The sequence below is a fragment of the Hippichthys cyanospilos genome, chromosome 14 (assembly GCF_059441005.1).
Source record: "Hippichthys cyanospilos isolate Australia breed blue-spotted pipefish chromosome 14, RoL_Hcya_1.0, whole genome shotgun sequence".
NCBI lineage: Eukaryota > Metazoa > Chordata > Actinopteri > Syngnathiformes > Syngnathidae > Hippichthys > Hippichthys cyanospilos.
Window position 1 is genome coordinate 3963185 of NC_142382.1, and position 21510 is coordinate 3984694.

The window sequence follows — 21510 nt, forward strand, 5'->3', positions numbered from 1 at the left end:
TTCTAGAGTCGCTTATCCTCACAACAATCGCAGGCTTGCTGGTGCCTATCCCAACTGACCCAGCTCTGTAGCTTCAACATGTCTGTTTTGTTCCTCTTCTCGATCTTCCGAAGGTTTTCATTTTCACATTTTACTTTCTGGCTTGTTGTTACCTGATTGTGTGTCATTTACTTGTCCATCCATTTTCTAGAGTCGCTTATCCTCACAACAATGGCAGGCTTGCTGGTGCCTATCCCAGCTGACCCAGCTGTTTGATTGTGTAGCTTCAACATGTCTGTTTTGTTCCTCTTTTCGATCTCCCCAATCTTATTATGTATTCACAATCTTATTTGGCTTATTTTTACCCGATTATTTGGCTTGTCCCACATTTGTCTCAAATTGTCTTCGGAGAAGTCAAGCAGAAAGACACGTGTTGACGCTCTCCGGCTTCACTGACTTTTAATTTAGCTGATTTAAACAGGCAGGATGTGTTTTCTTTTTCAAACCGAAGATCTGGCTTTTGATGCGTCCTTGTATTTGTGTCCAGATGTGGATGAATGCTTGGTAGCTAACGTGTGCCCGGGCCAGCTGTGCTCCAACACCCTGGGATCTTATACCTGCAGGAGTTGCGGACCCGGCCTGCAGCTGTCCGAGGACGGTCGCGGCTGTGAGGGTAAACGCACCTTTCTGCTTGCCTTCTCATCTTGCTCATGCTGTCATAGTCATGATCTAACCGGATCTAATGAGGAAATAAAGCTCCTATTATCACCTCGGTGCGCCGATCACGGTCGACTGGCTGATCATGAGCTAATATTGGTAGATCACATGACCTTGCGCGTTGCTACAAAAACAAATGAAAAAAAAAAAAACAGACCAGCGCAAACAATGGGGCTAAATTATACTATTAATTTCATCAGAAGCATCGGTTACAGGATTAAGGACCGTAAATTTCAGACTATAAACCGGTACTTTTTCTCATGGTTTAAGGTCTGGGGCTTATAGTCTAGTGCAGTTTATCTGCATTTATTTTTTTACCAGCCGGCAATCTTTCAGTAAACAAAGGAAGACAGACGCTATCAAAATATTGATTTTGAGTTTCAACTGATACCAGCACTCTCCACTAGTAAAGCGTGTGCCTGTTGTGTTGGTGCAGTATTCTAACAATCCGAGTGTGCTGGTGTTATGTTGAAAATATTTCGGTGCTGCTCTTCTGTGTTGAAGGGGCAGTGTGCTGCTAAGTAGTTCAAGTTTTAGTCTTTTGCGGGGATGGGGGGGGGGCAATTCATTCACAATTAAGTGGAAATGTGTTATTTAGTTTCTATGTTTTTAACTGTTTTTCTTTCCTTTTCTAGGATATGTGAAGACCAAAAAAATGGTCAATAACCACATCTCTAGTTTACAATATGTCTTAATATAATCTCTTTAGACCCATCCTATTTATTAGTGTCCACTGTTGTGTCCATTTTGTCTCAGCGAGTACATTTAACACATCAGACATCATTAGAAAGTGAAGCATTTCCTCTACTGAGGACACTAGGACTTAGTGGGGTTGCTTGAAATAAGTCAAACGATAAAGCCCAAAGACAAATGTTCACTACAGTGGACACACATGGAGAGGTTGGACCTCAGGAGGATATCATGGCATGATTTACGTCTGCCTTGCCATGACTTCATGAGAATGAGAAAAGCGGATGATTGTCTCATTCAAACACGGCCTCGATTCCTCACGTATACCGTTGTGTGTTTTTTAATGGAAATGGGGATCTAGCCCGAGAGGATGATTTCCCCCCACCGACATGTGTCTCTGCGCTGGGAAAAAGTTTCACAAAACAACCCCGGGTCCAAGTCAGCCTCTGATAGGATTTAAATGATATGATGGAAAATATTAAGGCCTTAATTTGAAATTAAGTCAAGCGCTGTGCATCCTTCCTCAGTAAGCTCGCTATGTGGAACTCCCTCCGCTCACCCAAAGGCAAAACTTGAGCCATCTCTTAACCGAGGCCCACACTTTTGTCCCCCCCCCCCCCCCCCCCCCGCTAAAGAATATAATCGGTGCTGCTCTGTGGAATTTTTGGTGATCGCGTAACAGCCATCTCGCTCACTATTTGTTTATCCAGAAATTACACACCACCTGTAATAGCTCGCTGTTTTGCGCTCTCGCAAAACTTATCTTCCCGTCCTTTTTTTAATAAAACAACTCAGAGCGATCAAATTAAGAGAGATTCACTCGCCGCACTTTGCACTCAAGCCGAAGCTCGCCGCGCCGTTAATAATATTAGCGGACAGCCGAGATATAGCCTTTCCGCAACGTGGATTCGTTTGGCCAAGATGATAGCTTGGACCTGTCTCCTGTTGTCTCTCAGATATCAATGAGTGCCAGACCCCAGGTTTGTGTCCCACGGGCATTTGCACCAACACAGATGGCTCCTACTCATGCGTGACCTTTGACCCCGGCTTCATGGAGGCACCCAATGGCCTCTCGTGTAAAGGTACGGGATTATTTGCTCTGGCTATTTTGTCGTTTGTTGTACTATAATATCAGCCTGATTGCTACGTGAGTACCGTAATTCCCCAAATATAGGGCGCACCTGTGTATAGGACAAACCCTTGATTAAAAAATGCGGGTATTTTCTTTGTATTAGACGCACCAAAGGTTTGGCAACAATTCTTCATGTTTTCTTGTGGTTATGTTACAACTTATATAATTGTTGCGCGTGAAGTGTGTTTCAAATTTCCAACATTGTGAGCGGTCAGTGAATGCCTCACTAGTCTAACGTTATGTGCTTGAAGCAGTCGTTTTTCCTTTCCCTCGTGACGTAGCTCGAGTTTATTTTTCCATGACTACCGGAAATTGCGCGCCATCGGTGTTGCATCAGTTTTATGGTTGCATGTGTGTATAACGAAAGACCCAAATGAAAACCTTTCTGCGTTCTCTAAACGTTGCACACAGCTTCACACTTTGTAACGTTTAATAGAATCTGATGGAGATGTTATGATCCTCTCCATTTTAGTAATATTCCTGTGTGTGAACAAGGATGGACTCGGACGTTTGTTCGGTCTGCTCGCTTCTTTTATTGAAAATAATGCCGTAACAATCTCAGCTAACACGAGCTGTTGTTAGCTGCAACTGTCATTGGCTGCAATAATGCCAAGTGACTCCCACGCTCCAGCTCATCTCGTTACGGTATTTATTGTAAGAAAGAATACGGCTGCGCGTCAAACCTCGGCTTTTATGGCTGGCGGATCAGTCTTCTTCGAATGGTGTCGAACAGAAAAAAAAATCTGATCTTTAAGTTACTGTTCATAGGACGTACCCATACTTTTGGCCTTCATTGTTGAGGAAAAAAAAAAAGTGTGTCTTATATTTGGGGAATTACGGGTAATTTCCAAGAGTATGCAATTATTTCTAAGGGCACCCTATAAAGGGTTGATTAGTACCAGAAGATCTTCCTTAAAATGACAAAACCTTTGGAAAAGAACACATGACTATGTCATCGTCATGATGTGTGTGTGTGTGTGTTTGACCACAGATGGTAACGAATGTGAAGACGGGAGCTTGTGTGTGGGAGGTCAGTGCACAAACAACGTTGGATCCCACAGTTTGGCGTGCCCTCCTGGCCAGGAGCTGATCGATGGGACCTCCTGTGGAGGTATATGCACGGTCGAGCGAAAAAAGTCGACTTATTTTCACGTTATGTGCGAATTTATGAACGTTTGTCATGCCGTAGATGTCGACGAGTGTTTGACCGTGGCGGGAATCTGTGGAGAAGGACAATGTCTTAATTCCGATGGCTCCTACATGTGTGTCTGTCCTGATGGATATGACAGCCTTGACGGGCACACCGGCTGCAGAGGCACAGTAACACACCATAGCATAAACACTACAGTGTGTGTGTGTGTGTATATATATATATATATATATATATATATATATATATATATATATATATATATATATATATATATATATATATGTACAGTATAATTAGAGATATCTATTTTGAGATTCATGCAAAAACAACCCATTTCCGAGGGGTACTCCTACAAGATGCGGGCACCAAGGAGTAGCGGATTTCAACTTCTCAACCATGCGTTTCTGTTTCGTTTTCAGACTTGACGCAATGCTACTCAGTCAAGTTGAATTGGCCATAACCTCAGCATCAATCTCACCACCGGCTTCAGTTTTATATTATTGCAGCCGCGCCCAGTGACCCAAGGCTCATCGCGCCGGGGGAAATAATGTTGCGTTGTCATCCCTCATGCAGGACAAGCTTCTCTTTTCAGCAAATTTGCTGTCAAAATAATTTCAATGGATTTGACTGGAATGCACCAATTGAAGCGGTGTTATTTCTGCTGCGCCTTGCCAATACAGTAAAGGGTGAAGTTAGACAAATGACGCCTGTGGGATGGGCCGGTCCCATGGTCCGGGCTCTTGTATTTGCTAGTACAACCCCGCGGTGTGTTGAGAGATGAACTAGCTCAGCCTCGGGACATTGGGAAGATCGCTACGCAAGCTTGCCAGGCTACGCCGGCCGCTTTGGCCGCTCGCCACAACAAATCGCGGACGCTGATTATCATATTAATCAGAGTATGTCTTCTATTTTCATTCATTCATCCGTTTTTGCCGGCACAGATCAAGCCAGATGCCTCTCGCTCGATTTCGATGAGTAAAATTGGTATGTTGGCGTCATTTCAAAGCAGTTAAGGGTTCCTATTGAGCCAAGGCACATATTTTTCATTTGAAAACTCTCACGGCCCCATACAAAACTTAGTACGCTTGCAGGAAGCTATTACTTGACTATTGCGTGGTTAAAGGATTACTTTGCTTATTTGAGTATTTTTTTTTTCAGTAAAATAAAGTCTAATTTATTTGACAGCTAAATTAGTTTTAGATTAAAATCTTTCATAATATTTTCATCATCTGCATATAGTTTATTCCACTATCTACCCCATAATATGTTTAGAATGTGAGTCTATTCTTATATTAGTGCCTCACTATCGCTGCTCTTATCGTCTTAATACTTTTTTTATTGCCTACTATTGTCTACTTGATTTTTTGCTCTATTATTTGGAATGTAAACAAAATAAGAATTTCATTGTCTAGTGTCACCGAACCTGCATATTTAGAAATAAGCGCAGCACCAACACATTTACAACATAAGACTCACGCGCTCTGATTGTTAGAATATTGCACCAACACAACAGTAACACACTTTACTAGCGGAGAGTGTAGCAGCTCCAAATCAATATTTTGTGTAATATCACTATACTTAACTATACTATATTATACTATACTAAATGACAATAAAACTCTCGAATTTCGAATGCATTTTGACACTTCCTGAATATGAGGCTCAGGTAATTACCAATCAAGTTTCTCGTGCTGCAAGGACTGATTAGATATTTATTAATTGAGTTGTTTATTTATTCAATTATCCATTTATTTAGCAACCGGGTAATAACCAATCATGGATCAGTTTGGAAATATCACATGATGAAACCCAGATATACAACAATGTGATGTCATTTTCAGTTGACAGTAAGCGGCAAAATGGGTTTTTCAAGGAATTAAATGTACATGAATCATCATTTAGGTGTCAAATCACTGAAAAACTAAATATTCATTTCATATCGCTGGAAATGGCTGAACAAATATTCAATGGTCGTCAATGAGTTAATAGAAAAATATTTTGCTCTCATACGATACGTAGCGCATTACTAAACTGTCAAAGTCACCCCGTTGATTGGTCAAAAGTTGGGAAAAGGAAAATAGGATTCCTCATCGCCGGTCCCTATGCTGTAATGCTGCAATTATCCACCATTGTGCCTCTAGTCAAGCATGTAGCGTTCATGATCAACGTTTATGACTCAGAGGGAGCGCTGAGGTAGCTATTTTACATCTCGCTCCTTCCTATTTGCCAATATAACGTTACGGCGTCCAAGTGTACGTCTCGTGTTCAGACAGATTGATTGCACGAGTTTATTTTGTAATGTGCGTAAGCCGAACAAAAGCTCTCTGTAGACTCATGGAGTTATGTTTTGTGACGACCGCTACGTAATAAATCCGGATTCTTTCTTTCCCGTAGATGCGGACGAGTGCAGCAAAGGCAACGTGTGCGTCCGGGGCCAATGCCTCAATACCGAAGGCAGTTTCATGTGCTTATGCGAAGCTGGCTTCAAGTACAGCGAGGACACCGACGACTGCGAAGGTGAGGAAGTCAATTTATATGGTAGTTTTGGCCAAAAATCACTGGGATTTGGCAGAAGCTTAATTCACAAAAATAAAAGCCCATTTTAACATGAGCTTACCTCATCTAAATTTCCGGTTATGTTTTATTGCAAGGAAGAGCAAAAACGTACCTGGGGTCATTTTCACCCGGGGGCATATTTAGTCACCAAACATTTTTCATCAAAATCCAATCTGGATCTTGACTAATGTTATGTTCATTTTCCAGTATCAAAAATCATTGGACTGGGTGAGTATGACTATGATGGTTAGCGAAAATTTGTCAAATTACCACCGGTAGTGACGAAAACGTGGAAATAATATATTGACGGATTGATGATTACAGTATAGCAAAAACGTAGTATGACCACTTCGGGTAGTTGCGAAAACACGGATATAGAATATTGACAGATGATATATTGACAAATATTTGTCATGTGACCACCTGTGGTAGTTACAAAAACATGGATGTAATAAATTGACAGACTGATTATTACGGTTTAGCAAAAATTTGTAGTATGACCACTTCGGGTAGTTGCGAAAACCCGGATATAATATATTGACGGACAGATGATTACGGGTTAGCCAAAATTTGTAATATGACCACTTCTGGTAGGTACAAAAACATGGATGTAATATATTGACGGACTGATGATTACGGGTTAGCATATATTTGTCATGTGACCACCTATGGTAGTTACGAAAACACGGATATAACTTATTGATGGACTGATGATCACGGGTTAGCCAAAATTTGTAATATGACCACCTCTGGTAGGTACAAAAACATGGATGTAATATATTGACGGACTGATGATTACGGGTTAGCAAATATTTGTCATGTGACCACCTATGGTAGTTACGAAAACACGGATATAATATATTGACGGACAGATGTTTACGGGTTAGCCAAAATTTGTAATATGGCCACCTTTGGTAGGTACAAAAACATGGATGTAATATATTGACGGACTGATGATTACGGGTTAGCATATATTTGTCATGTGACCACCTATGGTAGTTACGAAAACACGGATATAACTTATTGATGGACTGATGATCACGGGTTAGCCAAAATTTGTAATATGACCACCTCTGGTAGTTACAAAAACATGGATGTAATATATTGGCGGACTGATGATTACAGGTTAGCAACTATTTGTCATGTGACCACCTATGGCAGTTACGAAAACGTGGCTATAATACATTGACGGACTGATGATTACGGTTTAGCAAATATTTGTCATATGACCCCCTCTGGTAGTTACGAAAACGTGGATGTAATATATTGACGGAATGATGATCACACTATCGTTTACTACTGAAAACGGCAAAAAAAATTAAATACGCAGATGCAGCCTTAAATAACTGACCGTCGCACTACGTTTCGAATCGAGGTTCAACTTTTGAGAACAGTTGACCGTGACTAATTTTTGAAAGGCGGTGTGACGTATCCAAGCCGTTCCGCGGCTTCAAGAAGCGGGAGCTTCCTGCGTGACATGGCCGGAGGCCTGCAAGTGTCTTTCCCCCAAGGAGAAGCGTGAATGACCCCATTGTGAGCAAGGAGCCCTTTGTCCCTCTGGGACGTCTCCCTTTAGCTCCTTCGCAAGTTCTTGGGTTGCTCTGATAATATTTTTCTTGGCCATTCCCCTGGCCCGCCGCGTTCACCGAGGACAGCTACACCGCAGGCTTCCTGGACGACTCCAGCTGCAAAGCCGCCGCCGTAGAAGCAGAGGGGACTTTGCTTTGGGGTGGGCGCCGGGGGGTCGCGTCCGCGCTCCCGATCGTGACCTTTTCTAACCAACCCCACTTTGTCTTCCTGCAGACCAGAATGAGTGCAAGGAGTTTGGGAGCTCGGTGTGCGGTACCTGGCGCTGTGAGAACACTATTGGGTCCTACCGCTGCTTCATGGGCTGCCAGCCTGGCCTTGAGGGAGAAGACGCCACAGGCTGCGGTTAGTGGTCAAACCGCACGCAGTTAAAGGAATAGAGGACACAATTTACCGTACTTGAGAAAAGACAGGCCCGTTCGGGGAGCTTCTAACTCCAAACCAGGCAAATAGTATAGCTGGAGTCTTCCGCCCTACAACTGTTTTGAATTATTTCAATTTATGAAGGCTATTAAACAAAACGAAAAAAAAAAAACGGATCCTTCTGAGACCAAGCCTATTCATTTGTGTTCGCTGTTGTGTCCATTTCGTCTCAGCAAGACAGCAAAGTAAATTGTATCCCGCCCAAAGAGATGGGATGTCTTTGGAAAGGCCGTGTTGTTCTCAGTTGAGGACTTTAGGACTTAGGGTTGATCCAATTGCTCAAACGATACGGAAAAAAGACAAATGTCCACTTCACGGACAAAAAAAGAATAGACGGGGTCTCAGGAGATAATAAAAAATATTAGATGAATTACGTGTATTTAATAATACATGTCAATCAATAATGTCTGAGGGTATGTATACACTGAATCCTACATCTCTGAAACTTTTATATCATTTAGAGGACATTTGACAGACTATTTTTCATTTTATTCTTGTCAAGGTGACACCATCCACAAAGTAGATTTCATTCAGATTATTGATCCAAAGGTCAAGTTACTAAAATATATGACAATATTTTAAATGATTGATAATCTGTAACGGGACGAGCTAGAGGGAGAACGTCAGTTGGCTGTTAGCAGCCAGTGCCTGTTGCAGCTAATAGCTGCTCATGTTCGCTCTTCTTGTTATTATTTTCAACAAAAGAAGCGAGCAGACTGAACCACCGTCCGAGTCCACATTGTCCACACAGAAGAGAAAACAAGATTTTTTTTTTTTTTTTTATTACTTTTAAGTATAACTAAACGGATTTTCTTTGGGGTTTTTTTTCAGTTTCAGACTAACCTGTATAAACGCTGTAAAAAGTAGTTGTTGAAAGTTGGTTCATATTGCTTTTTTCTTTTGTTATTGTTCAAAAGGATACAGTATTATGTATACTTTTCCCATTTTTATAGATAATAATCTTATTTATAGTCAGCGTGGCGAGTGGGGGGGTCTTTTTCATAAATAAATAAAAAAATAACCAGCAGATACACTTTAAAACGTCCAGCCTTGAACGTCTGTCTACATCCAATATTTGATACCATGAATAGCTCTAAGGATCAGATTTATAGGTCATTATTTATCAAGAGACAACATTTTATGGACACTGTAAGTAGTCTGGAATTAGGAGAGCATAACCCTGACAGGACGAAAAATACTGCAGTGCTCTTTTAGTTCCAAAAAAAAAAAAACAATGGAGTTGTTGTGGCAACTAAACACACTTAAAACGAGGCGACAGACAAATTAGGGTTTAAGTGTTTGGAAAACAAAAAAAGTGAAATTCTAGAGCGTGAATAACAAGTCTGCTGATTTGGGGTCTTCTTAATTGTGGGGAATGCCGCAAAGCATTTTTGTTGACGTTTGTAATATAATGTTTTCATTCTGCAAAATATGTTGTGACTAAAGTCCCGGCTGGCGAGCGGGCGGTCCAAAATTGGTTGTGAACAGATGCAGACAAGCCACTTGTGCCTGTCGGCCACATCCTCTCTTAAGAGGAAAGGAGTAATGCAACAGTGATGTCAGTAACTAGCCATGAAAATACCTTCCGAGTTACGGGCCGTTCTAGAAATAACTCACAAGTCTAGTTTCTCTTTTTGTTTTTACGATAAAAGAGATTTTTGGACTGTCAAATTGAGTTGTTTTCAGTGTCCTTTAGTGGGGGTAAAGAAAATTTTATCCCTGTTAATGCAAGTATCAGAAAATCTTATTCGATGTTTTTTTTTTTTAATGCTGTGGCAAGAACAGTTCAGTTTTCTTTTCAAATTAAGGGCAAATTGATTGGAACATGAAGCAGCCACTAAATCGGAATACAATGTTCTCTAGCTGAATAGCGGCTCATATATTTTCATTTATAACCATAACTTTTTCTGTTTCAGGTTTATGTTGCAATTTTTCTTCCTTTCGACAAGTAAAATAAAATAGCAATTTCATTTGCCGATATTCAAAAAATATTTAACCCTCGACTGCATGGATTTTCTTTTATAAACATCGAGTTCTGTTTTTTCTGTTTTCTGTTTTTCAACAACAAAATCTTACAACATAAAAGGAATAGAAGCAAAAAAACAAACAACAAACAAAAAAAACAAAACAAAGCTCACTCTTTAGTTTGTGGCTTTCTGTTTCCGCAGATATTTTTGAGAACTTAACCCCCCCACGATGAACAAGAGAACACCGTACGTCTTTATTTCAGTTTTATATGGATGCGTGTCAGTGACACAATTTTTCCGACAGATGAAGCCGAAAAAAAACAGAAAACACATTTCACAGGGGATATTATAGAATGGAATAAAATGCCTTTCTTTTGTACTGTATGTACATAGCTGTTACAAGCTAGCTAAACAACTAGCTAGCCTAAAACTAGCTAGCTAACTGTTGTGCTAGCTTCCATCACTGACTTAGCTAAATATGTAAACTAGCAAACGGTTTAGCTAGCCCATGGGTGCCAAACATACAGCCTGCGGACCAGTTCTGGCCCGCAAACAGGTGAAATCCGGCCCGCGAGATGATTTTGTCACGTAAAGTATAAAAATAAGCTGCATCTTTTTTTTTTCAATAAATGAAAAACTTGAAATGTTTTGCGACGAATAGTAATGTACTATTTTGGACAGTATGAAAAACGAAAAATCTTTTTGTTTTAAAGTTATACCCAGACACCCCTGAGCTAGCATCTATCGCTCGCTTACGCAGATTTAAAATAAAACAAAAACAAAAACGTCTTTTCCTGATCATAGCTAGCTAAATAGCCAGTTTCTACTTTTGAGAGAAAGTTAATATCATCCAAATTTGCAACCGACTAAATAATGTAATAAAATCACACTACCGCTCCGTAAACTGAGCCAATCAAGCCTTTGATAGTTTCTTTTTCTTTCTTTCGTTTATTGTTCAAGAATTTTGAACCCCTAACGTCCTCTAAATCTTGAACGACCCCAAATTTACCTTCTATCATTTTGACAGCCATGAATATTTTTAGCGTTTGTGATGGAGCGGGCGGTTAAAATTAGAAAGCCCCTCACTGTTGTGCGATCAGCTCGGTTTCTGTTTTACTTTCGTAACCCGCCCCCATATGAGCGCCGCAGTCTAAAAGTTTCCATGACTAATGCTAACTAGGCTTCGAAAACAGGAAGACCTTTTACAAACACAGAAAAACGCAGTCTATAAAACCAGCGCAGCGCCGATACTCGTTTTTATCAATCACAATAAACACATTGCTGTTCAGACATGTGATCCTGATATCACCGGTTTTATTTTGACCCGGGGGACTTATAAGGTAGTCTGTCCCGAAGAAAAGGAGGAAAACGGGCCAAAAACCCATCTGATTTGAGAAAACTATTTGGCCGGCGTCCCGTTTCCCCGTTGAGCGCCGACACACAGACAACCGCTTTTGCAGGCTTAACGCTAGGCTCATCCTCGCTTGGATACTTCCCGAACATGAGACAAGGAGTCCAGCTCCCACACGCTAATAAAACAGAGACAATGCTGTCTTGTCTTTTCTCAGTAACCTCGCAAAGGACCTAAATTGTTAGATTGTGGGCTGGAAATTTTGTAAGATGATTGAGACGCTGCCATCTTCAGATTTATATCACATTCGGGAAAGGTTTAGGAAAGGCACTGATGTCCCTTCTAAATGCTTGAAAACTGGAGGTCGAGAAGTACATCCTATAGTTGTCAAATTTAGCCCATGTCAGGCTCATTTACTGCCATACAAAATTGGAAATATTGTAAATGTTGGACATATTGAAAACCTGATGTTCTATCATGCATTTCCTCAGTTTTTTGCATTAATCCTTTCAAAGGAGACTCGCGAACAGGGCGCAATAGAAATTTTTGTGTTGACACCTCAAAACCTACCGGTGGCGCTAGAGGCCAACTTATGACATTTGCAAGCCTTTCAATGACTTCGGTGATTGGCTTAGCCTGGACTCATGCAAAAGTCTTCAAAAGTTATAATACTCTAAATATTCCTATTCGATTACATAAATTTATAAATATACAATGTAGTTACGTTTAACTATTAGCGCATTCTTACAATTTTTGTACATAAAGAGGACGTGGGTGTGTCCCCCACCACCAAAAAAAAAATGTATATATTGACGAGTAGGGCTGATGTCACTGAACAAAGGGCTGGGGGTGGAAAGTAAAAATCTATTCATATTTGATGACATTATGACCCTTTCAAAGTCAGCCCAAGTTGGGTGATATTAAGGCCAGGCTAGTAAAAAAAATCCCCAGACACTACAAAAATAAAGACAACAATTTAAAAGGTTTCTAACCACTGCACAGACTGTGACAATGAGAGCTCCACAGCACCACCTAATGTCGTGGATGTGCAATCGCACTCCACAGCTCAAACACAAAGTCTGTCTGCCATTGCATGGGGGGTGGCACCCCACCATTTGACTACTGTGTGCTAACACAGTCCTATTCCGCTCCTGTCCACTTTAGTGGACATTTATTTTTCTTCTAAATCTTTTGACTCATTAAGGCTACCCAACTAAGTCCTGGTGTGCTCATTAGAGGACATCCTGGCCTTTTGGTCACAAAATTGGACACAAATTGGCCACTTTTTGGCAAGAATGACAAACTTTGACATATAATTGAAATCCTGTTTACTGTCATTTTTGTCCAACTCCTATCATGGAGCGACCACAGCAGATGGCAAAAATCTGCCTTCTTTGAAGGTATGCGGGCATAAAGACATGGCAACCAAATCCACAAATGGCATTTTCTCTCCTCTCACTGGGCCGGAAAGTTGACACGGGCTCGACCGCATATAAATCCCGCCCGTAGGCCGCTCTTATTAAAGACAATGCGTATGGCGTGAGAATACTCAATTTAACGGTCGCATGGTAACATACGAAAAAGGGCCTTATGCCCGCCATCATCATGACAGGACTTCCTGAAGAACTCCTTAAAGCGCAGTTGTGGTCAAAATGCCACCGCGAGAAAAAAAATAGATTTTTCCCCACCTTTATAATGATTTATAAATCTAAACGAGGCGAGCTTCACAGAGCCAAAGAAAAACAGTATCCCTTCAAAAAATAAAGCGACGCCCAATGGAGAAACTGCACGTAATGGCTTCCTCTTGAATGATTGATGATGATTTTTACAAGGAGACAAACATGCCCCCGAGGAAGTAAGCGTGAGATGACGATAGCAAGGAAGTCAGAGGAAAGGGTGCTAATGGGGCCCAAGAGGCAAACACAAGTTACTACAATTTACTATATAAATCCTCCCGAGAAACAGACTATTCATTTGTGTCCACTATAATGGACATTTGTTTTTGGTCTCTATCTTTGGACGCGTTGGAGCTACTCTACTAAGCCCGTGTGTGTACATTAGAGGACATTTTGGCCTTTCCCATGACGACATATGTTTGGCTGGGATGCGGTTCGCTTTTTCTGTCTTGCTGAGACTAAATGGACGCAATAGTGGACACAAAAAAATAGGCTGGCTCTCGGGAGCATGTATGGAAATTTTAGACTAATTTGTACGTTTTATTTTGCACATTCATTCACCTTTCCGCAAAAACAATGAAAAGAACTGGATGTTTAACTCTTTCAGTGTCAAGGACGCGAATTCTCGTCAATTTTTTTTTTTTTTTATGAAAGTGTAGCTGACACCCTTGGCTAGTGCAGTGATGAACTGTGACCACCAGATGGTAGTGTTGCTCGAGTTGGGGAAGAAAACCCTAAATACTACACATATATGACATACTTGTAAAAATAAAAAAAAAGTAAGAAATAGAAATCTTTGTTTTATCTAATACCACCCATATTTACATAGACATAGCACACAATATTCTGTCGGCCTTAAAAGATGAGTTAAAATGCTAAAAATCGGCTAGCACTCGAGGGCCTTTTCCAATAACAATTGGCGCTGAAAGAGTTAATTTCTTGAACTATCGTGATAGAAAATTTGGGTTGTGAGTCCAGGCCTTAATATTATCAACAAAATATAAACTTCATTTTTAAAAATGGCTAAATCAGTAAAGTACCCCTAGAATTCAGTGATTCTTACTCATACCACTAGAGGGAGCCTTGAGACGAGTAAAAGTCGCAAATTTTGAGAATGCTTTGAGCCCCTTCCCCACTGAGATGCAATGGAAGGTAGGCTGAGTTCAAGGACGCAATAGTTCTATAGACGTCCTCAAAACATTTTAAAAGAGTCTCAACACTTTGAGTGCCGTTGACGTAAAACGACTTCGACGCCAAGCCTACCAAACTTTACACTCAAAATCGACACTGAAAATCGACATCTTCTCAAACTCCTGCATGATGCTACTTTCTTCACGGAAACAGCGACCCTTTTCCACTTCTAAGATCTTGTCGAGTTTTTTCACTGCTGCTTGGAACCGCGCAGAACGCAAAAACTCGCCGCCATTACCCCCGACAGCTTCCATCTGTGTTGAGACAGCATCATTCCATTCGAATGCCCTAAGGCCGCTTTCCTTCTCCGATGACTCTTTGGAAGCCATCTAAGGATGAGATAAATATTTGGCCCTTTTATCTCCCCAAAATCTCTTTTTTTTCGAGAGTAACCAAGACGAATCCCGCGCCGGAGAGTAAAGACCGAGCGAGGAAATGGCAAAGTTGCGCAAGGAACTTAAATACCCCAAACCGAAAGGTGTCGGCGCCAGTAAACACACGAGACTCGCTGCACTCTGGATGTCACGGAGATGCGTCTATTGTAGTTGGCCGGCCCGGAGGCCCAGATGTTCTAAACGCGGCCAGCTAAACTAGGTGAACTGGAACCCGCTTCCACGGGGAGGACGCGGAAGGTATTTGGACATCTAAGCTAACGGCGCTGTCCCCCCCCAATCAAAAGAAAAACAGTGATTAGATTTCGTCACGTCTTTTTCGGACACGCTCCAGACTTGCGTGAGCTTCTGGCCTCGCTCACTACCTTCCAGAAAAGGCCCGCTCCCATTTCAAGGGCCACTTTAAGGGTGGAGACATTCCGCTCGGATACGTAGCCGAGGGTCGGCCCAAAATCAGGGAAAATTCCCAAAATACTCGCCGTTATCGGTTTCATCGTAAAGCTGTTATGTTACACTTATTGAAATATATCTTGGAACAATACGAAATGCTTCAAGACACACGTGGTTTTCGCCGCGTGGTCCCCACCGTGGTCGGTTTTGCCGTTTGACAAAACGTTCACGCGATGAGCTTAGCGAGATTCCGTAACTATCGCCGTAATTCCACAAATATAGGATGCACCCTTAATTAATTTTAGGGTCAAAATTTGATATTAAACTCATCTTCCTAAATTCTTCACATTTTTATGTGTTCATATTTGTAAATTATACATTTGTTGCAGCTTAAGTTAAGTGGGTTTCAGATTTCCCACATTGTCAGCGGTCAGTGAATGCATCGCCAGTGTAAAATTGAATGCGCCCCAAGCAGTTGTTTTTCCTTTTCTTCGCCACACAGCTCGAGTTATTTTTGCTATAAATACCCAAAGTTAAGTTTATGATTGTGTGTATATGCCAAAAATCACAAACTAATCAAACGCAATACTTTTACGTGTTCTCCGACCGGTGCACTCTTAATTGAATCAGCTGGAGACATCATAAGCTTGTCATGATCGTCTTCGCTTTAGTAATATTCGTGTGTGAACAAGGATGGACTCAGACGATGGTTCGGTTTGCTTGCTTCTTTTGTTGAAAAGAATGCCGTAACAACCTCAGCTAACACTAGCTAAAATTTTTTAAAAAGTTAATTTTGAAGTTACCATTAATGACACACCCATATGTCTTTAATATGTCTTTTAAATTATGTCTTTTTTACATAAAGAATTGCAGAGTAAAATGTTGCAGAAAGCCAATAAAAGGAAATGCATTTTATCATGCAATATACGTAAATCAATGTTCAAAAACTGTTAACTTTTTTATAGCGTTTATCCAGGTCACAGGTTATTCTAAAACTGAAAAAAATAACCAGGTGCGTCAAAGTGCCTGAAATTATGCTTAACATGGCGAAAACAAACCCGTTTTCCACACAGGCCCGCCCCACTATTTGAGTAGAACAGAAGTGCTGTTCGAAATTAAGTTATTTTCACTGTGCAGATATTTTTAAGTATTTTCTTACATGAAGAAATATTGCGGAATGCCCTTCTGGATTGACTTAAAAAATAATTTGAGCGAATTTCCTTGAATTAACTGACACGCTCTGGTGTTTAAATAATGTGTCACCGAATTGTATATGACGTCTTTGAAATGTTAGAAAGACTGCGGTTTTGCTTGTTATTATAAGTCAAATTGGAATCGGGTCGGATGGGAGGTATTTCATAGGAGAGATTTGTGTATCTCGCGTATTCTGCTGCTGCGATACCGCAAACAGAACGCGGCGATTTTCGACTTTTTGCTGACCTTGGCAGATGTGGACGAGTGCCTCAATCAGACCGTTTGCGGGAGCCACGGCTTTTGCGAGAACACCGATGGATCCTATCGCTGCGAGTGCGACTTGGGATACTCGAACCCGCCCGGGGACTCCGGCAAATGTGTCGGTATGTACGACAAACAGACATTCGGCAACGTTTTCTTCAATTCCAATTCGGAGGCTTCGCTGGATTATTGATGTTGCGAAGGCCTTATGATCACACCTATACAACTCAGAGAGAGAGAGAAAAAAAATATATTTTTTAGACAATTATAAGGGAAAAAAATGCCTGCATTGATCAGTCTGTTTTTGTAGATTCTTTCAATGGTTTATTTACACGTTAAAATAAGGGTCAAAGAAAGCTATGATAATATCTGTGAAACAATATTTTATTTGATGATTTTACATTAGTTTTACACAAGTAAATAGATGTAACAAACTTCATAGAATATAGTTTTGAATATATAAAATTTCGGACTATAAGCCGCTACTATTTTGTGTGGTTATCTGCAATTTTTTACTACCCACCAGGGGGCAATCTACTGTTAAACGGAGGATACGGAGGAAGACACTGTCAAAGTATTTATTTTGAGTTTAAACTGCTATTTTGCACACCATTAAGTTGCACTCTCCACTGGTAAATGCGTCAGGCATGTTACTATTGTGTTGGTGCGGGTTTTTGTACAATCTGAGTACATTATGTTGAAAATATCATGCGGGCCTGTTCAGTCTGTGTTGAAGGCATGACATTGCTATAACCAGGCATTTTTTTAATTTTTTTTAAATTAGATAGATAGATAGATAGATAGATAGATAGATAGATAGATAGATAGATAGATAGATAGATAGATAGATAGATAGATAGATAGATAGATAGATAGATAGATAGATAGATAGATAGATAGATAGATAGATAGATAGATAGATAGATAGATAGATCATCACAAATTTTATGGACACCTTAAAAAGTCTTTCAGAATGTAGAACAAGTTAAAAATGGCGACTATACTCTTATACTGTACAGCAGTTATATATCAATTCATGTCTTGTGTATTTTTGCGTCATCTCCGCGTGAATAATCAAGTTCCCCCGAGAGCGACACACCGTATGCGCCACTGTGTCCTCGAGAAGCACATGCCTTTGTGTACATGCCCGATCCCTTGATTGACCTCGCGACCTCTCGCCCAGACGTGAATGAGTGCGAGATGAGCCTGGCGCTGTGCGGGGAGGCCCTGTGTGAGAATTTCGACGGCAGCTTCCTGTGCATCTGCCCCAACGACAATGAGGAATTTGATCCCATCACCAGCCGCTGCCGCCCCCCGGGTAAGAGAACTTTTTCCGTCATTCAATGAGGTTATCCTCCAAACAACATGGCCGACGAGGTGGACCTTTGGAGTATCTTTTCCGACCTGGCCGCTTTCATTTGTTTTGCGGGCTAAGTGCTGCGGTTGGTTGGACGCCCCGCAAAATTTGTACGGGTCTAATCCCGCAGACAATAACGCCTTCGGGAAAGCCGGGCAAAATTTCCCCGGCGCCCCGTTACCGTCGACGTGCTTTCCCACCAAAAAAAACAACGACCGACGGTACCTACCGGCGAGCGACCCTCTGGCCGTCTCTGCTAAGATAATATCTGGCTAGCGCAATTGTGATTGGGCAGAAAAGCAATTTGACTCCTGGAAAGATCATGGAATTGGACGTATTTACATTATGAAGCGGCGCGCCCTCGCCGGGGTTGTTTTTCCTCCTAAGCCCCAGCTATGCTTCTGTGTACATTTTTGCCACATTCCGCTGTTTGCTTTCGACGTGCGTTAATCAATCATGTGAACGCGAATGGTTGCTTGACTCACATGCCAGTGTTTCCATTCGGCTAAGCCGGCAGCTTACGGGCAAAATGCCCATTGGACCGATGAGCGGCTTGAGCGATGGCGGGCCGGGGCGATGCGCCACCTACCAGGAGGCACGCAGACGCTTTGACTCAGAAAACCACTTGACGATGTTTGCGTGATCCGGGACGATTATACGGTGCGGCGTCGAATTTTTAAAACCAAGAAAACAACGCAAGAAATTTGGGGAAAAAAAAAAGATTTGCCCTGATTTTACTTTTGTAGAAGGTTATAATACAGATCAGAGGTTTTTAACTTTTTTGAAAGCATTTTGGGATGGGGAAAAAAAAAGACAAAGTACTGATCCATTCATGGAACACTCATGCAATCCCAACGACGTATTTTTACGTGTCTTTCAAGAGTGTCAAATATTGAATTCCATGTACGTTATCTATTTAAAAAACTATTTTTTTATTATTATTTAGGTTATTTATTAATTTATTTAAATTTTATATATATATATATATATATATATATATATATATATATATATATATTTTTTTTTTTTAAATAAATTAATAACATAAATAATAAACTCTATTTATTATATATATATATATATATATATATATATATATATATATATATATATATATATATATATATATATATATATATATATAGTTTTTTTTTAACATGCACGCACGCAAACACACACACCAGGAGCAGCACAATAAATAGAGTTGCAGAGCAGTATTCTTTTTTCTTTTTTTTTTTATTCTTGGTTCAACTCTATCTACCGTAGAATTCCACGTTTCCATATCATCCCTCATGTAGTACGTTTTTGCCCACTCATAGCAAACGGCGAGCCAAAAGCCCCCGCCTCTGCTGCCCCCTCAGCGGAGGACAGGAAGGAATGCTACTACAACTTAAACGACGCCAATTTCTGCGACAACGTCTTGTCCCGTAACGCCACCAAGCAGGAGTGCTGCTGCACAGTGGGCACCGGCTGGGGGGACAACTGCGAGATCCACGCTTGCCCCGCTCCAGGAGGAGGTATGACAAAACATTCAATCATTTCGGTGAGGGTACTGGTCAAAAGCTTGGAAAAAAACAACGTAATTTAATTTAAAAAAAAAAAAACAGCTTGAAGCTCACTGGCGCAGCGTTCGCTGACCGCTCACAATGTGGGAAATCAGAAACACACATAGCCCGCAACAATTACCGTATTTTTCGGACTATAAGCCGCGACATTTTCCTCATGATTTGAGCCCTGTGGCTTCTAGTCCAGTGCAACTTATCTGTTGTTTTTTATTTATTTTTTTGACCGCTATTTAACTAACGTTATTCTGTTAGCGTTAAAAATATCCACCCATCCATTTTCTACATATATGTTCTATAAATATGTTAGGACTAAACACGCAGGCATGTTCAGTCTGTTAAAGAGAGGATGTTGCTGTTGGCAGACAATTAGAAAAAAATTAAATAACAAAAAAATAATTACAAACTTCCACTTACCATCTTTTTGCGTAAATATCTCTAAAAATCATTTTTTTTGCTCATATTTTGCCGCTGCGGCTTATATACGGGTGCGGCTTATAGTCCGGAAAATACGGTATCTCTTAGAGATGTGAATACAAGAAAATACAAAAAAATGACACCAAACTGATAACAGAATTTGACCCTAAAATTAAAGGTGCGTCCTATACACAGGAGTGTCCTATATTTCGGGAATTTTCGCTCTGTTTTCCGCTTCCTTCTAATCACGGCGTTTCTCTCCCAGATGATTATCAGCAGTTGTGCCCACATGGCAGCGGATCCATCCCCCTGCCCGCTTCGTCTACTCAGAGTCTGGCAGAGCAGCGACTCTACATCGGTAATGATTTCACCAGCGCCATTAAGATTTGATAGCTTCCCTAACATTGGCATTGAACGTTTTATTTTCACCTTTTTGCCACTTTTAGAGCCAAATAAACAAAGCTAATGCGCCTTCTTTTATGAGGCGGCCTCCGCCAAGGCTCAATTGGATGCATACCTGTCTTAATGCTATAATTGCGGTGTGTCCTGACCGCTTCATTGAACGGAGATTTCCTCAAGCAGCTTTTTAATGTCTTTGTTTTGTATGTTTTTTTTGGTCCCTTTTTTTGTTCTTTCTCTCCAGATGCCAACGAGTGTGAAATGTTCGGATCCGATATTTGTAAGAACGGACAGTGCGTCAATCTGTTCTCCACCTACACCTGCTACTGCCGTTCGGGATTTTATTACGACAACGTCAGACTGGAGTGCGTGGGTAAGAAAGGCGTTTTTTTTTTTTTTTTGCACTTTTGAAATCGTCAGTCAATCGGAATGACGTCCCGTGCCGTCGTTCGGACGGCGCTTATTGGCGCCACATGTCCCATTAGGCTTATTGCTTTCATGTTTGAACTTTTTGTTTTGGTGCTGCGTTCTTCTGTGCCTGGAAATAAAGCCAGATGCTATTTTTATGTCAAGGAATGAAGGAATGTTTGAAAAGATGACAATAAATACTAATTCAAAGGGGCCGAATATTTTGGGGGGAAATAAATAAAAAAGTAAACAAACAAATGGCGCTTGTTAGCATGTCTGTGTTGAAACCTCAAACATATTGGACTAGTGTTTAGCACATATGCATCTGAGGGTTCAAACCTGTGTGGAATATCTGGAATATCGTCCCGCATCCAAAAAACGAAACAAAAACAAAAATCAATGTGCAAAGCAAGATTCATTGGGAATTTTACATTTTCTACAAGCGTGAATGTGCTTGCCCTGTGATTGGCTAACAAACAGTTCAGGTTGTACCACCAAGTCATTGGTTGCAGCTCTAGGGTTTCAAACCGGGATTTTAACCCTTGTTATAATTTTTTGGACCATTTTGGGTCCATTTCTTCCAAATTATTCTTGTAGTGTTTTATCCAAGTGACGGCACACTCCTGGTAGTGTGATAACTAAGGGGTCGTGCCGGATTGAAATTTGACCTGTTTGCACCATCTGGGTGAAATTTCAGCTCCTGTTCTT

At 40.9% G+C, this 21510-nt stretch overlaps 1 protein-coding gene across 1 annotated transcript in view; it reads left to right on the top strand.

Annotated features, from left to right (window-relative positions):
• Positions 1-21510, top strand: part of LOC148412602 (latent-transforming growth factor beta-binding protein 2-like) — a 114400-nt gene that overhangs the window by 84511 nt on the left and 8379 nt on the right. Inside the window, exons 24-33 of the mRNA XM_088433367.1 lie at positions 527-652; positions 2343-2468; positions 3510-3629; positions 6066-6188; positions 8031-8159; positions 16653-16781; positions 17843-17977; positions 19336-19533; positions 20261-20353; positions 20639-20767. Coding sequence (XP_088289493.1) covers positions 527-652; positions 2343-2468; positions 3510-3629; positions 6066-6188; positions 8031-8159; positions 16653-16781; positions 17843-17977; positions 19336-19533; positions 20261-20353; positions 20639-20767 — 1308 coding nt within the window. The remainder of the gene's footprint in view (positions 1-526; positions 653-2342; positions 2469-3509; positions 3630-6065; positions 6189-8030; positions 8160-16652; positions 16782-17842; positions 17978-19335; positions 19534-20260; positions 20354-20638; positions 20768-21510) is intronic.